Genomic DNA, 16,484 nt, shown 5'->3' with positions numbered 1-16,484 from the left:
TTATGCCAAAGAAGTTGTTGAAGATACCAGAAAGCTTGTCAAGTGTTGTAGGCAAAAATGTCGTGTTTCTCTTTGGCTACGGTCAGGGCCATTCCGCCCCCAGCCCGGGCAGTGACCCAACAGGTTCCCAAGCCCAGCCAAGGTGCAGGTGGTGCCCAGCGGACCCACAGTTCCATTGGACGGATGCACAGCCTTGTTCGAGTCTCGGTTGTCACTGCCAGTGACGGCGGGGGGCAACCGTCTCCCCCGGACAGTTCTCTCAGCCCCTGCAGCGCAGGGCGCACCTGCACTAACCTAGCGTGAGGGTTCTGCAAATGTCAAGGAGGGAACTGTCGTTCCCGGCTCTTACCGCACACGTCACTTGAAACACTGCCTAGGAGACACAGATGAAACGCAAACCAGGAGAGAGAAAATCATTATATCATGTGCGTGCACACAACTTTCTCTCGTGTACCACACTTACGAGCTCTACCCACCCGAGGACTTCTACCAGATGTGTAAGTGGTTGTTTAGGGCTTGGAAGGTATGTAGTCTCACCTCTTCAGAGGACAATGACGTATGTAACATCACGTTGTGTTGGACTTGGCCGAGAGGGAGAACAATTGGCCCCCATTGATGTATATCTATCATTGTGTCAACAACTCTGATGGAGCTCTAGAAGAGACTCGGGGAAAGGGTCTAGTCGTACTAGGTGCATCTCGTATTCAATGGACACATTGAATGGTGCTGGCTATTAGCGAAGGAGTAACGACATCCTTTTCGAAACCTCAACTGTCCTCAAGTCACCTCGTCCCGAGCAAGTGAACACCAAAATAAACAGAGATGGTCGGATTTCCAGTCTGGAAACTATTCTCACGTACGGAGGTAATTTTCGAAATATAACGGTTTACTTATCATGAGTCTGTAGGCGCCGACTGAAACAATGTCGGGTTGTTGATTAATAATTACTCTTATGCTCACGCTAGGAAGGCGTTTCGCTGTGCTTTCCTGATCCTCCCGAAAAGTAATCTTACAACTCGGCAACCGAAGTGAAGCTCGGGTTGCCGCCATTTGAGGCTACGTCAACATAGGGACATTGGAGATCTAGGCACAAAATCACGGCCAGCATCTATCTAACCACTGATGAAGGCCGCCATCTCGGTTCCGGCAAAGCCGGATTGGCCGGCACAAGAAGCCGGCAATTCCGGTCCGGCCCGGCGCACCGGCCGTGGGCCGTCTCCGGGAGCGAGGGCCGCTCTGTGCCTAGTTGTGTTGTTCTCGCTGCTGGCACTGTATATTGGGCTTCCCGGACGGTCCGCGTGTCCCGGTCACCGGTTCCTCTCAGCAAAGCCCAAGAGCATCGAAGAGCGGGTCAAACACATTTTGACTCACACTCCCTTGATAGGTAACCGGACCCTTCTACCGGTCGCAGTATCACAAGCTTTTCACTAACCGCGCCACCAGACGGCCACAACGACCTGGCAATTCTGATACGAGTGCTGTACAATAACCACATCTCCAACGACACGTTTACCAAACCCTTTGTTGAGGGTGGCCTTCCGGGCCAGCTCGACCTACCTCGTCTCCGGCGTGGCATGAGCGGCGGCGCGTTCTGGAGCGTCTTTTGGCCGTGCCCTGAGAACGGAACCAACTTTTCCAGCGAGAACCACCTCTCCTGTAAGCTTCTCCTCTGCCCCTTTCCGTCCACAACTCTACCCCCACCCCGGCCCTTCTCTCCAGGCTCTGAACCACCCCAACCAGCTAATGAGTTTCAAGCTGTCCAAAACACGCTTCAACAAATCGACCTAATATCTCGCCTTCAGCAATCCCACCCGGACGTCTTTTCCCCCGCCACTCTGTCCCCGGCAGCCGCGCTGGCCGAGTTCCGGTCGTCGCGCCGCCGGCTGATCTCGCCGCTGGGCATTGAAGGTTTGCACCAAATCGGCAACTCGGCGGCGACGCTGCGACGGTACCACGCGCTCGGGGTGCGGTACGCGACGCTGACGCACAACTGCGGCAACCGCTACGCCGACGCCGCGCTCTGGGAGAACCCCTTGCGCAAGGCGCCTCATGCCGTGTGGGGGGGATTGTCGCCCGAGGGGAGGCGGCTCGTCCGCGAGATGAACCGGCTCGGCATGATTGTCGATCTGGCGCATACCAGCGTCGATACCATGCTGGATGTGCTCGGCAAGGGAAAGCATGATTGGCCTGGGAGCGAGGCGCCCGTGATTTTCAGCCACTCCAGTGTGTATGCGATTTGTCCGCACCCCAGGAATGTGCCTGATCATGTGCTGGACTTGGTGCGCGAGAAGCGGGGGCTGGTCATGGTCAACTTTAACCCGGAGTTTGTATCTTGCGTCGATAAGGGGAGGGAGGATGGGCTGCCGGAGTTTGTCCCGGGAAATTCCACGCTGCAGCAGGTGGCGAGGCATGTTCTCTATATTGGAAAGCGCATTGGGTTTGACCATGTGGGCCTAGGGAGTGATTTTGATGGCATACAAGATACGCCTAGGGGGTTGGAGGATGTGTCCAAGTTCCCGGACCTGGTGGCTGAGTTGCTGAGCCAGGGGGTGAGCGATTACGATGTGGCCAAGGTGGTAGGCGGAAATCTGCTAAGGGTGTGGACAGAGGTGGAAGCCGTTGCTGAGAGGATGCAGAAAGTGGGCGAGCCAGTGCTCGAGGATGACCTGCCTGGGCTGTTCTTTTAGAGCCGTTCTATGCTTAAGTATGGTTACACATCACTGGGTGGCTTGCCCAGTATCATTCATGTTGTATAGTACATAGAGATGAAGATCGAGGTGTCCCGAGCCTTGTGGCGGGCCGCCCTCGATCCAACCTTGTCCCCCGTCGTCCATCATCCTCAATACGGCCAGTCGATATAGTCCACAAGAGCTTCATAGCGCTCCCAGTTGACAACACAATAGAGCCCCAAATTCCATGCTCTACCGTCGTTACCCCTTCCGCTCGATTTTGTTGAGCTTTCTGGCGGTTTGGATCTGGTTCCGTGTCCGTTGGCCACGCACTGGCAGACCCATAGCGTGCCGCCTACCGCGGTACGCGCCCATGTCACGCAGCCGCCTAATGTTGTCCTGGATGATCTTCCGTGCGTCGTTCTCAATTGTCATGGTCGATAGCTCCGCCGTCAGGGCTGTGACCGTCTTGGGTTGCAGGCTGCCCATCTTCGCGCGTGGGTGTATGCAATACTTGGCCAGAATGCGCGCTGATGTCTGGGGACCAAGAGCGTAGAAGGACTCTAGCGCTTTCTATTGAGGGGTGAGTGCATGTAGGAAAGAGGTTGGCATTTGGGTTGGCGCACCTTGACCAGCTTCTGCGCGTGGAAGTTGACGCCTAGGATGAACACCTGAATATCGCAGTAAGCATCAGTTTCCAATTGTGTCGGATTTGTATGGAACGCATTCCCATACCATCTTGTCGATCCCTCAAGTCACCTTCTTGTCAGGAGCATATCTGACGCCAACGCCAATGGTTGGTAACCTGCGAGTCGCAAATTCAAGATGGAGTTAACCAGGAATGCAGTCAATTGCGGCAGGCGATGCTGCCGATGAAAATCCGGAATCGTTTGCTGCACAGGAGCTTGACAGGAGCCGCCGGGCGCTGACAGGTGACCACACCTGGTGCATAACGAGAGCCAACCAAACGCACTTCCACCCAAATAACTACCAACCGCCCAACCTGACAACACCCTGCACCATGTCGATATCAGATCATGAAGGACTTTGAAACGAGGCCGGAAAGGCCGCTTCCATACGCAGACGAGTTTTCTTCGGCAGACGAGTATGTGGAGAGCCTGTTGCACTTTGCTGCGAACTCGGACCTTTTTCGTTTTCTCTGCGGCGGCGTCCACATCCTAGATTTCTTCACCACAGATCCGGGTCTGTTTGTCTCTGCTGTGCCCAAGGAATGGCAGCACTATCTCTTGCAGACCGAGCCAATGGCTCTCCTGGACTTTTTGATGCGCGATGACCTGTCTTCCGTCGCCCCAAGCAATGGCCCGGGCGCCCCTCCCGAGACACTGTTGGAATATGTCAAGGACATCAGGAGGTTCTCTCTTCAACGATCTTTCCGCCCAAGCAGGCCGAAACTCCCCGTTCTCCCCAGGTCAGTGGCACTTGGGATGAAGACTAAGAAGGTTCACGAGGTCACCCACTTTGCCGGCTACATCGACAGACTCTCCGAGGATGTTGCCCGTGTTTCCGGCAAGGGTTTCACTCACTTTGTAGATTTTGGGAGCGGCCAAAACTATCTGGGGAGAACTCTTGCTAGCCCGCCCTACAATAAGCATATCGTTGCTGTGGAGAGCAAGGAGGCCAACATGGCAGGCGCCAAGGATCTCGATATTCTCTCTGGGCTAGCCGAGAGGGAGAAGCGGGTGCGCAACAAGAAGCTCTACCATCGTGTTCTCGAGGCTGTAGACCCCTCGCAACACAACGACGAGGAAGCCTTGAAGCGCGCCGCGAAAGAACTGGGAATGACAGACGAGGAGATTGCCACTATTGATCTCAGGTCTAGAAAGGAGCTCCAGGCTACATACACTGTCGAGGAAGGAAAGGGCTCCATCGAGTACGTTGTCGGCCGCTTGGAGCATGCCGACCTGACGGGCGTTCTTGCGCAGTTGCGCAGCCATGAGGATGGAGTTCTTGGGAAAGATCTTCGTATGATGGCGGTGTCAATCCATTCATGTGGCAACCTGTCGCATTATGGCATCCGTTCCATGATCTTGAATCCATGCATCCATGCCGTGGCCATTGTGGGTTGCTGCTACAACCTTCTTACTGAGAAGCTAGGCCCTCCGACGTTCAAACCCCCTTTCGCTCGACCAAGCCTTCGACCCATCAATGCGCGGGTGGTGCGCGAGTCAGAGCGGCGGGATCCCCAAGGGTTTCCAATGAGCGAGCGGCTCTCGACGTACAATGAAGAGGGCATTCGACTCAATATAACAGCCCGCATGATGGCATGCCAGGCGCCTGGAAACTGGACCGACGAGGAGAGCGATGCATTCTTTACACGACACTTTTACCGCGCTGTCCTCCAAAAAATATTCCTAGACAAGGGGGTCATCTCGAGAGTCTACCACGGTCAAGAGACGGGTGCTGACACCCCATTCAACACGAGCACCAATCCCGTCATCATCGGATCGCTGCGCAAGCACTGCTATACATCGTTCAATGCCTACGTGCGGGGAGCGATAACGAAATTGACAACCAACTCGGATTTCAGCCAGTACAGCCAAACGGTCAGGGAAAAGATGGGTAATATCACGGATGAGGAGATAGCACGGTACGAGGAGAGCTTCCGATATCGGAAGAGAGAGCTCAGCGCCGTCTGGAGCTTGATGGCCTTCAGTGCATCCGTGGTGGAATCCTTGATCGTGACGGACCGCTGGCTGTTCCTCCGTGAGCATTCGGATATTGTTCGCGACTGCTGGGTCGAGACTGTTTTCGACTACCGCGAAAGCCCCCGGAATCTGGTTGTTGTCGGCATCAAGAGATAAGGCAGCGTGGGAATTAATGCTGTCGGAATGTACACTCGTCGTCACGGGTGACAGGCAGGCATCGGGAGCGGAGGTTTCGTTTCCTGCCTTGTGTGCAAGGGACGATGGGCAGGCGCAGCTTCCACAGCAGCGCGCCAGCCTGCATCCGGGCTCTTGAAGCTGGGGGCCTCGGGCCGAGAAACTGCGTCGCCATGATGGTTCTGCGGACCCTGACAACCGTAGCCCAGTAGGTCATGACCTGTCAGATTCACAAGCGCAGCAAGCAATCCTCCTCGTTCGTCAGAATGGCGCAAGGGTCACTCACTCCGATCCGCTGTCTCCCTCGTCATGCGTCCACTAATACATGACCCTGCAATTCCACTACCATCTGATGGCAATACCGGTCGTTCTGTGGCGCCAACCCCATGTTGACGGATCCGTACGCGCGACAGCCTAGGTACGATATGAGTTGCGTTTGATACCCCAACCCGTCCCGCTAGGATCCGTTCAGGACTTCAGTTTTGTGGTGATGATTATGGTAGTGGGCATCTATTGGAGTTTCTATATGAGAATGGTCGACAGTGTGCTCTCACTCATGCCGCCCTTCTTGACGCCCCACCTGTCGCCGAGCCTTTGGCCCCTCCCCAAGCCGCGGAAACGACTGATTGGGAAAGGCCGAGCCTCAGATGAACCTGGTGAGGGAACAGCTGTGTGGCAGCGGTAGAAGAGCCACCCTCCAGGCTCTTGTTGCCGTCGAGGGAGCAGTGTCTCGAGAGACGAGTGGACAATCAGCATGGGTACCATGCTGTTTTCCAAGGTCGTCGTCCCACAGTATGTGGCCCTTCCCGTGCATCCCGTGCTTGCCCAGGATCGTTACGAGGCCGGTGTCTTCACGGTGTGTTCACAATCCATTTACCCCCACCCAATGCCGTTCTCTTTTGGAAGTAACCAACGTCATACCTTACTGAGGTAGGGTTGTGTCTCGATTTTGTTGTCCACCCTGGACACAAAAAAATAGGCACCGCAAAACAGATGTAAGTCAGGAAAACTCCAATAAATGGGTGAATCCAATTCCCCAGATCTTCAATGATTGCTTAGAATTAGATAGTACTATAAATGGAGATTGAATAGCTATTCGGAACATATCTTGGCATCTAACTTGCAGCTCTTTTGAGTGTGCTGTTGATGCTTTCCTGGCTTACATCTGTTTTGCGGTGCCTATTTTTTTGTTTCCAAGGTGTTGTCCAAACTTCAGAGACCCCCCTGCTAGAGTGTTGCGAGGAGGGGTTGTGGAATCACAGATGCGGGGCAAGGGGACTTGCCAACTCCTACCGATCCCCGGTAGTCTGGTGCTTGGGACTTTTGAATACCTACGTTACTGTGCGTAAGGAAGCCTTTTTTCAGGCACCTTATCTTGCATCAGAGTCAATAGGTCCTCAGCGCTTTTCTCAGGCTCGCTGCAGGCCCATTCTGGCAGGCATTTTGGAGCCCCTCCATGGGCCATGCGTCTACACTACTACTTAGTAGCACCCGAACCCTGCTTGCGACTGCCCAAAGAAGCTGCCGGCAGACAACCCAAGCAATGCATCACCGTCGTCCATCTTGAGCCCCCACGTTAATGGCCTGCGTTGATATTACCATTGCCTCTCAGGTTACCTTCCTATACACGTACTATGGCACTAGGTCTATATCCTTAGCACCAACGAGGAGTCGAAGACACTTCTCTAGTCGCAGCAAAAGACCTTTCCACCTACCCCTATGTCAGCTTATTGTGGGTCAAGCTCTGGTGTAAGAGCTGGGCTTTCGATTACTATATAACTACCTAACAGCCATCCAGTCTCTCTCAAAGCAAGTGTGCTTTATCTATGGAGCAACTCCTGACTCCATTCAGGCTCCTCTCTTATCTCTTGCCTGCCTTATTACCTACTTGTTTTACCACGGCGATCTGCAACACAGTCTCAACAGTTGCGTGCTCTGCATGCCATATGGCTCCTTAGGACGAACTGCGTCCACTGAGAACCTTCCCGACTCCGGCTGTGCTTCCGAAGGCGCAACAGCCACGCTTCGGCCCTGCAGCATTGGCATCCTCGCAGCGGTTGCAGGCACCACCCACACCACAGAAAATAAGGAACGTGTTCCAAGTGGCTTCAGGTTCTGTTTGCGAAGCCATACCTGGTGTGAATGCCCGTCAGAGCATCTTGCAATTGGGTTGAGAGTCTGATGCAGTCTCTTCATTTATTACTATTCATATTCTGAGTCACCTCACCTCTGAAGGAGTGACGCATGCATATGCATATACAACCGACGTGCCCTTCTCTGTCAATAGCAACAGGGGTATCATAGCTTCCTATGTCGGTGGGCTAGTAGCGTGTTAAGCGGAGCCATCTCCGTCTAACTAAGTGGAAGATCGTCAGGGTTGCCGGCGCCGTCATAACCCTGCTTCACTACCTTACGCTTTTTGTCTTCTAAACAAATTTCTTTCTCCTCCATGCTTCTCTCATACGGCTATCTATGGTATAGTTTGCCTCCCTGGACGACTTATCTTCTCTCGTCCTCAATGAACAAAGCCCTAGGGGCAACGACGTCAGTCCTTGCACATCAGACAGACGCTATCTTAGTTCAACCCCACCCCCAACCAACATAGCACTGCCGCTAGAGTGCGATCCGCACTATCGCCAACGACACATACCAGCCCCTCTCCGTGGCCAAAAAGCCAGTGGTTCGTGGAGTTTGCCGTTAAGGGGCCAATCCTCCCATGCCGGGAATCATAATGAACGCACAAGTGTCTTTCCTGGTAAGTTTGGCCCCTGTATCTCATGAAGCGTGAGTCACCAGGTGATATCCTGTGACCTCTTCGTTTACGCTGTATGCCTCTCCATCATCAAAGCTTCCAGCTTTATCTTCTCCAGCCACAGCTTCTGATTCATTTCGAACCAATAGGACACGAGCCTCAGCTTAATTCACATCCCCCTCCATCTCTACGGCAGCCTCCTCCAGCCCATCCTCAAGGTCCTCCTTCCAGAAAGCCAGACTCCAAACCATCTTCTTAACCATTCACCATCCTCATCCTCTCAATCCTCACCAACCAATGGCAGCCACCACCATTCGCACGACCACCATCCTTTCATCAACATCTCGGTCACTCCAATAGAATGCTCCATAGTCTGCCCCACGAGCTGGGCAAGCAAGCTCTTTGCCGACAGAGCCGCCGCCCCTACCACTACTAGCAAGACCCTGGCCCCCTTACTCCCCTTCCTATCCAACAAAGAAACAGAAGCAGCAGCAGCAGCGGGCGTCTCGATATCCAAGGACACGTATTCGGCGCTATGTGTCACGTCGGCGGGGATGGACGCCGGGTCGCGCGTGGCCGACCTGACGTCGCCGCTGGCGCTCGCCAACATACCCATCTTCTTCATCACGACATATTATTCCGACTTCATCCTCGTGCCGACCAAGGACCGGCAGGTTGTTGTCAAGACGCTGCTTGCGGGCGGCTTTGTTTTTGAGCATGGAGAAGAAGGTCGTCGTGAAATAGGTGGTGGTTATGAGGGGGGCGGTGACAGTGCGGGTGTGAGCGCGGGCGGGCCGGGTGGGAGGAAGGTGTCGCTTGTCTCCGAAGGGCAAGCGCAATGCCAAGGAGGCCAAGGGCTGGACGGGGGCCCACCTTCGAGCGTGAGTGAGTTGCAGGAGCGCACGTTTGAGCTGCTCAAGAAGAGGGGCGTCGTGCCCTACGTCGAGGAAGGGCTGCGGTTGGTGCAGTGCTCGGGCCGGGAGAGGTCGGCGGTGATGAGGGGCGCTTCGTACTCGGACGGGCGGCGCTCGCGGCATGGGAGCAACGGAAAGGGGGGAGCCCCGAGCGGAGGAGGCGCGGGAGGAGCTGCGGGGAGCAGCATGGCAATCATGTGCTGGGTTGACACGGTCGACACGAAGCTCTACACGAGCGTGGTCTCGGCGCTGGTGTCCCAGCCGAGGTTCCTGAGCATCACGCTGGCTCAGGAGGATCCGCCTTCCCTCTTGATGGATCGGGAGCTGCTGGGCATGTTTGGGGATTCGGTGGTGGGACCGACCGAAGGGGCGCTGGTGCCCATTTTCCTGGATCTGGCGGACCTGCCGTTTGAGGCGACGGGGATAGTGTCTGGCGTGGCGGGACGGTTGGTTAAGGACATGCGCATGGAGCAGAGCGCCGAGCTGTCGTACCTGTCGACTGCAAGGGCGGGCGCCGTGATTCTCTCGTCGGAGGAGTCGGTTATGGCGTTGGATGTTCTCCGGCCACTGCTGACGAGGGATGAGCAGGAGGAGGAAACCCAGTGAAGGTGAGAAGGGTGAAGAGAGTTGGATTGTGGCTTGGGGCTCGAAAAGCGCCTGTGGAATTTCGGGTGCAGTCGAGTAATTGTCCCAGAGGCATGGAGAATGCAAGACGGCGTTTATGTAGGACAAAAGGTGTAGTCAGACGAGTGAGCGCCTGGAAGCCAGGTTCCATGATAGTCCGCCATCCTTATCGTGCTGAGGTGCAATAACAACCCAAGTCTCCTCTCCTCCTAGTCCCCCAGAGGTTGCTTGAGCAGCTCGAATTCTTCGGCCTTGGGAGTCAGCATCACCTTCCCCCTTTCTTCTTCCCGCCGCCAGCCTCGGCAACCAGCCCAGCTTTGACAAAGGCGTCCCTCGCAACCTGGTTGATCAGGGCAAACCTTCGGGGACCCAGTTTTTGCCCGCCATACCACCGCGTGACGACGACCATGGTGTCCCAAAGGTCCATGAGCTGCATTAGATGCAACAGCCGTCCGCCGGCTGCCGTCTCCCCGTCGTCGTCGCAGTCCTGGAAGCTCGTCCCATTCGGTCCCCGGATGCGCCACGCCGTGATGTTGTGCGTAGCCGCGCGCACCCGCTTGTCGGACGCCAAGAGGTGCTGCACAAAGGACGCGGCTTGGACGGGGGACGTCACGGGTGCGCAGCGGGCAATGAAGGTTGATTTCAGCTCGGTCAAGGGGTCGGACAGGATCCATGGGGGAGTTGTGGTGGGACAGCCGGCGCCGCTTTGTTCCGTTCTAGCAGGCACAGTAGCAGCAGTAGCAGTAGCAGACTCGGGATCGCCCAGCTTATCTCCATTCCCTCCCACATCCTCGTCGTCCACTTCTACTACTTCCGGAGGCACAGGCACATCGTGTCCTTCCTCGCCGGCGGCGACGAGCAGCTCTTGAACCTTCTCGATGGCGTCGAACAGACACACTTGGCCCGGTTCGTAGATTTGGCTCACGGCATCCCGGAAAAGGGCCAGGTCCCGGGCCGCGGCGCCGCGCTTCCCCGCCGAGCCGGAGCTGTGCGTGCCGAGAACGGCCGGGGGCACGTCCGGGTACGTCGGCGGGAACTGCAGCCGCAGAGAGGCGCTCGTGCCACCTGGGAGGGTAAGGATGTAGATGGTGGCATCATGGTCTTGCGGAGAGTGTACGAGCGTGTTGTCGCCGTAGATGGAGTTTATGGCTTCGATTTCGTCAACGAAGGCTTCCGACATGGTTTCTCACGGGCTGTTTTTGCCAGTCTGTCATGTCACTCCGGGGGCCTGAAGGGCTAAAACTATGAATTGAAAGCTGTCTTTGTTGCTCAGAGAAAGACGACAATTAGTGAGAATTCCAAGCTAGGTTAAAGTTAAACGAGGCATTGACTGAAGCCGCGTATGTACATGATGAGATCTCATGTACATAATCTGCGTTTATGTGCTCTGCAGAAGTCAGGAGTCAAGATGGTGGCACCTGCATGGAGTGGATTGGGGTTGAAAAGGGTGGGGGTTGGATTCCCGCCCCGGAATCGGGTCCCGTCTCTGCAATGCGGGTCAAGCAATAAAATGCCGCCGTTTACCACTGTGTCAAACTACAGTACCTACAGGTAAGACCACAGCATTGTTCCGATTTGGTTGACTTTTGTTTTCCTTTTCTGTTTATTTCATTCAAAGAAGAGCAAAGGTCGCGTCCAATCTGTCTTATTTTAGGGATTAGAACGTGGAGGTACTCCTTGGGATTTTGGCCCAACCGATTCGAGCATCATCTCATTAGGTCCGGTCAGATGAATGGCATTGTGTCTTGTCAGTCAACTGCATCCTCCTTGAATAACCTCCCAACTATGACATTAGAATCTTGCCAGACTCATTCCAACTCACTCCAGAGGGATTACTAACAGCTTCTTTAACAGTGATACATGAAAGCCCAGTTGAGGACAACAGGTTTTGAGTCTCTAGAGGAAACTGGAATCTTGGATAAGGTAAGGTGCATACGTTATTAGTAGTAGGTATACTTTAACCTTAGGTTACTCATAGGAACGGTAAGCTCCAAAAGCCTCTCAAAGCAATGCTCTTTGACTCTATGCATCTTGAACCCATGGCCAACAGGACACTAAGGCCGCGTCTTTGAAGTCTCTCCAACACTGGAACTGCGGGTCTGCCTGCCTCCGATCCACCCCGGCCGCTTGGCAAACCCGCCTGCTTCCCTTTCTCCTGACCCCATCAAACTACATAGCTGCGTGCATGATAAAGGCGACATTGATTGATCTCGTCACAGCATTAGCAAAAGCATACAGTCCTGCCTCTATATAAGGATCTGACGGTCATGGATCGATATCTCAGTTAATGCATCGGCGATGAGTGTAGTGGTCCAACACATCATCCCATCCACACGCTCAACTTCAATTCGTTTTCGCAGTGCAAGGGCAACACATCAGCTCTCGGCTGTCCTTCAACCACGTCTGCCGCAGTGATGGCTGCCCATCATGATAGCTCGGTGCCGAGCGATGATGGCACCCATTGCGCTTTTTTCTATGGTGGGCCTATCTCTCTTTTCACGTCTCGTATGAATCAAGACGTTGTTACTGACTAAGCTCAATGCCCTAGGCACACTGGTATGAGGACCCGATAAGACAGTCAACACCAATACTAGTAGTTGCTTGCAGACCTGACCTACTCTCAATAAGTAGATGGTTCCCCAAGTCTTTTACTCAGTCTGCTACGGATCGCAGGAAGTCCCAAAGGAGATCGCGGCTCTGCACACCTTCAACGCAGCTATTCTTCCCGGTTATCGGCGACACCGCGTCAAGTATGCAGACTATCCGGGAATCACTGAGGAAGAGGGCGGCGAGGTCTTTGGATCGTTTGTGACGGGACTCACCAAGGCGAATATGGAGAAGCTGGACTACTTTGAGGGTGGCCAGTATGAACGCCGCAAGGTAACAGTGAAGGTCCTCAAGGATGTTGGTATCGCAGAGGGCGCCAGTGGCTCTCAGGGGTACCACGAAGAAAAGACGGCTGAGGTCTATGTCTTCCTACACAAGGATGACCTTGAGCCTGTTGAGTGGTGTGTGCATCCGTAGCCGCAAAGACTAATGATAGCTTTCTAACGTGCCGACTTAGGGACCTAGAAGAGTTTCGCAGGGAGAAGTTGAGATATTGGACTCGAGCAGGCCACGATTGGGGAGATTGTGAGTGCCCGGATCATGGATGTCCGTTCCTTCCCAGCTTGAGGCAGCCGCTAATGTTCGATTTCTTGTGATACCTTTAGACGACCCAGCAAAAGTGGCCGAGTAAGTCAAGAGCTGAAAGCAGCTCAACTTGAATGCTATGCTGTTAGCCTGGGATGGTCGTCTTCCGTAGGTAGGTAGTCTCCCTTATGTTGCTATCTAGCCTGATGTCCAGTGGTATCAATATTAGGTGCTCCTAGTACTCCTTGGAGGGTACCTTAGTTGTCTTGATACTCCACCTTTAGCAATCACAGAGACAGGCAAGGTAGGTGGGTGGCTCGGTTGAGGATTTAAGGATTCAAGTTCTGGCAGTGTATGAGATGAACCATCGCCTTTAGCTGAGATAGAGTAACGTTACTAGATTTTTGGTTCTTCGTGAAACATCAACTGGAAAGGAGAATTGCACAACTTTAAACTACCACTAGGAGCACATTTACTCCAGGAACGCGTTGATGGAACGCATCCAGGATTGTACTGCCTAGAACCCCTGATTCAAGTAGTACAGTATCACGATGGTAGGACGCACCTTGCAGGACTTGTCTCACCATGTGGCAAGATTGCCAGTAAACCGGCGTTGAGTGGTTTAGACTGCCTTCATCGTCGGCGACTCTAATCCGCATCGCATCAACAAGCTGGCCATGATTCATGATCGGTACGTAAATCTGTTGAAAGGTCCCCAGTCACGGAGGCAGTGGCAACACCAGCGTCCCACTTGGCCACTTCTGGATTCTTTGCTGATGTATCAATGTCACAAGTACCAGTACTGCAGTCTGCTTGGCGGATGACGCATCTGGGAAATCGAATTAATCCAGGCACAGATTCGTCTCAACAATGGATTGAGATTGTTGTCCTTTTGTCGTCGTTCCTGGAACTAGGGTCATATGGCCGCAGGCGGCAGGCAGGCCACATGTCGAGCTCCAGAAACGCGGTTTGCGATTCGCGACCTGCATGTCACACAAGTCGAGGCCCACACGTTAAGCCACACCTTGGCACTGGCTTGACAGAGTTAGCGAGACCCACCCTCGAGCCACCTCGAATCTGTGGCACGGTCCACTCATGAAAGCGCCACCTGCGAACATCTTCAGGGGAAGGGCCGCTCAGGGCCGCTACATACCGACTGTAATGATGCTCTGCGTGTTGGGTGCGAAGCACTTTGCGCGAACCGTTTGCTTATGCAAAATACCAAATTGATGAAGCGGCTATTCAATTCTATCTTACTCAGGGAACATGAGAGCTACAGTACAAGGCTCAACAATCCCCAAAGTGGGAGATTGGCCACCGGGACTGGTCGCAAAAGGGATTGTGCAACTGCGGCCCCGCGTCGGCCAGTTTTCGCCGATCCGTCGACCTCCCGGTGGAAACCTAACGGTTTCGGACAAGGAGGGCCCCCGGGCAAAAGTTTCTTCTGCGGGCCGGCCACGGGCTTCGGCAACGCAAGCAGTGGCGCAAGAAACGTCCCAACTCTCCCTTACAGGATCTGCCATGCAGCATGAACTGCTCTGTCAACCTGGCTCCCCGCCTTTCCGGCCTTGGAGCTCAGAGTTGAGCTGACCCTCCGAGAGAGGGTCTAGTTGTTGCGGTTGGAAACAGGGCTGGCGGCAGTACCCTTGTCTCTAGCCGATGAATAGCCCCCAAGGCCTCAACCCACTCGCAGGAGAGGTTGTTCCCAGTGCATTCATCTAGATGTAGCCACACAATCATCGTGGGCCATCGATCTTCGGCCAAGGATTGCCATGGATCACCGACCAAGTTCAACGGGAACTGTCCGTCCAAGTAGACGGCCGCTGTGTAGCACACCTCCACCCAGTATCAAAATCCCAGACGCGTCCCTGTGGTTCGCAGTGGACTCGCCGTCCTCTCGCCTCTGATGGGGATATAAAGATGGAAGTCGAGTCCGTCTTCATGGCTGGGAATCTCCTTTCATTCTCGCACTCACTCCTCAACCACTTCAGTCCTTCCTTAGAGACTTGTGTATTGCCTGGTGCAATATCCCTTCCTTTCTTGTTGCACCTGAATTTTGAAGCTTTCTTGCTTCTGACTTCTCGGTATCGAACGAGTCTTGCACTTTCCTTCATTACAATCAAGATGTATTTCACCACCAAGTCTCTCATTGCCGCGAGCGGCCTTGTTATGGTTGCCCAGGGCCATATGATCATGCGGACCCCGACGCCTTACACAAGCCCTCAGGCCAATTCATCCCCGCTCGACCCCAGCGGCAGCGACTTCCCGTGCAAGGCCGGGGCGGGGGCTCAGTATGCCGGAACTGCGACACCCATGGAGAAGGGGTCCAAGCAGACTCTCTCCTTCACCGGCTCGGCCACCCACGGCGGCGGCTCCTGCCAGGTCTCCATCACCTACGACAACCCGCCCACCAAACAGAGCAAGTGGAAGGTCATCCACTCGATCCAAGGCGGCTGCCCGGCTCGTAACACGGCCGGGAACCTGGGCAATGATCCCACCATGGAGGCACCGGACAAGTACGAGTTCGCGATTCCCCAGGACATCCCCAGTGGCAATGCCACTCTCGCGTGGACGTGGTTCAACAAGGTTGGCAACCGCGAGATGTACATGAACTGCTCGCCCATCGACATCGTTGGCAGCGAGGGCAGTGAAGCAGCGCTGGCCGGCCTGCCGGATATGATGGTCGCCAACATTGCCGGCACGGACTGCACGACAAAGGAAGGTGTCGATATCAAGTTCCCGAACCCTGGCTCCTCGGTCGAGACCAACTCTGGTGCGGCCCTCGGCTCGCCTACTGGCAATTGCGGCGGTAGGACTGCCCCTGCTATCCGCGGTCGCCGTCCGATGGACGTCATCAAGAACGCCGGCAACTACGTCTCCGACAAGGTCCAGAGCACCACCCATAGTGCTTCCAAGGAGGCCAACAAGGAGGTCGCCAAGGGCAAGAACTCGGGCGCCCAGAGCATCAAGAAGTCCGGCAAGACATAAGCCCTCTGGCATCAACTTGACTGGTCAGACACCGATGAGGAAGAGGAAGAAAAGGATGGTGGACAGCACGGGGAATGATGGGATCATTGCGCAACAAGTATGGTCGTTGGTCTCTGTCTCCCTTCTTTTCCCATTCCGCGAGGTCGGGTTTCCAAAATCTGCATATTGGGCATTGCATATCGGGCGTTCTTTGACGGGTCCTGGTCAGTTCCACATAAATATGGGCGGCGGTCGGGTGAACATTCCCAAAGCCGTTAGATTTGATGGGTGCATGAGGTTTTCAGCGTTGGATAGTTCATTTCAACCTGTACGGTCCTTTTCTCTTTTGGAGAGCAGATCCTTGGGATCAGCCCGATGGGTGCTCGCGGCGTTCCTTCGAGTGTCCGGAAGAGGCTGGAGTGGTTGAAGGTTGATGGTTGATGACAGTCAATCCTTTACATGAGCATTGTGTATCTTGTTAGTTGCTCTGGTAAGCATTCATGAACACTATTCTTGCCTCTTCAAGGGTTAGATGTCCAGTATCTCAATCTCAAAGCACCAAAGACATGACAGCACAAGAGCAAAT

The 16,484-nt window shown here is 54.5% G+C and overlaps 6 protein-coding genes across 6 annotated transcripts; 4 read left to right on the top strand and 2 right to left on the bottom strand.

Moving 5' to 3' along the window:
* The first annotated feature begins 780 nt into the window (after window positions 1-780).
* N656DRAFT_194015 (membrane dipeptidase) lies at window positions 781-2,802 on the top strand. The gene is made up of 3 exons (XM_064808838.1): window positions 781-1,384; window positions 1,444-1,656; window positions 1,756-2,802. The coding sequence occupies exons 1-3, from the start codon at window positions 1,123-1,125 to the stop codon at window positions 2,685-2,687; spliced, it is 1,407 nt and encodes a 468-aa protein (XP_064668215.1). The 5' UTR covers window positions 781-1,122; the 3' UTR covers window positions 2,688-2,802.
* On the bottom strand, window positions 2,623-3,479 carry N656DRAFT_735261 (ribosomal protein S13). The gene is made up of 3 exons (XM_064812711.1): window positions 3,405-3,479; window positions 3,296-3,340; window positions 2,623-3,242 (listed from the first exon to the last, which is right to left on the bottom strand). Exons 1-3 carry the CDS (start codon window positions 3,405-3,407, stop codon window positions 2,931-2,933), a joined length of 360 nt encoding a protein of 119 aa, XP_064668214.1. The 5' UTR covers window positions 3,408-3,479; the 3' UTR covers window positions 2,623-2,930.
* Window positions 3,480-3,706: 227 nt separating this feature from the next.
* N656DRAFT_713284 (uncharacterized protein) lies at window positions 3,707-9,781 on the top strand (the record flags this gene model as incomplete). Its single annotated transcript, XM_064811882.1, has 2 exons — window positions 3,707-5,473; window positions 8,411-9,781. 2 exons carry the CDS (start codon window positions 3,707-3,709, stop codon window positions 9,779-9,781), a joined length of 3,138 nt encoding a protein of 1,045 aa, XP_064668213.1.
* A 283-nt stretch (window positions 9,782-10,064) lies between these two features.
* N656DRAFT_756858 (UPF0029-domain-containing protein) lies at window positions 10,065-11,213 on the bottom strand (the record flags this gene model as incomplete). The annotated part of the gene is made up of 2 exons (XM_064813131.1): window positions 10,629-11,213; window positions 10,065-10,589 (listed from the first exon to the last, which is right to left on the bottom strand). The coding sequence occupies exons 1-2, from the start codon at window positions 10,977-10,979 to the stop codon at window positions 10,065-10,067; spliced, it is 876 nt and encodes a 291-aa protein (XP_064668212.1). The 5' UTR covers window positions 10,980-11,213.
* A 1,000-nt stretch (window positions 11,214-12,213) lies between these two features.
* N656DRAFT_799775 (uncharacterized protein) lies at window positions 12,214-13,037 on the top strand (the record flags this gene model as incomplete). Its single annotated transcript, XM_064817919.1, has 5 exons — window positions 12,214-12,277; window positions 12,348-12,355; window positions 12,431-12,807; window positions 12,864-12,931; window positions 13,012-13,037. 5 exons carry the CDS (start codon window positions 12,214-12,216, stop codon window positions 13,035-13,037), a joined length of 543 nt encoding a protein of 180 aa, XP_064668211.1.
* Window positions 13,038-15,055: 2,018 nt separating this feature from the next.
* On the top strand, window positions 15,056-15,837 carry N656DRAFT_790897 (lytic polysaccharide monooxygenase; the record flags this gene model as incomplete). Its single annotated transcript, XM_064816922.1, has 2 exons — window positions 15,056-15,740; window positions 15,818-15,837. The coding sequence occupies 2 exons, from the start codon at window positions 15,056-15,058 to the stop codon at window positions 15,835-15,837; spliced, it is 705 nt and encodes a 234-aa protein (XP_064668210.1).
* Between the last annotated feature and the right edge of the window lie 647 nt (window positions 15,838-16,484).

This window comes from Canariomyces notabilis (assembly GCF_033297395.1).
Source record: "Canariomyces notabilis strain CBS 508.74 unplaced genomic scaffold N656scaffold_18, whole genome shotgun sequence".
Taxonomy (NCBI): Eukaryota; Fungi; Ascomycota; class Sordariomycetes; order Sordariales; family Chaetomiaceae; genus Canariomyces; species Canariomyces notabilis.
The sequence above is the reverse complement of the archived record's forward strand: the minus strand, read 5'-3'. Positions and strand labels throughout refer to the sequence as shown.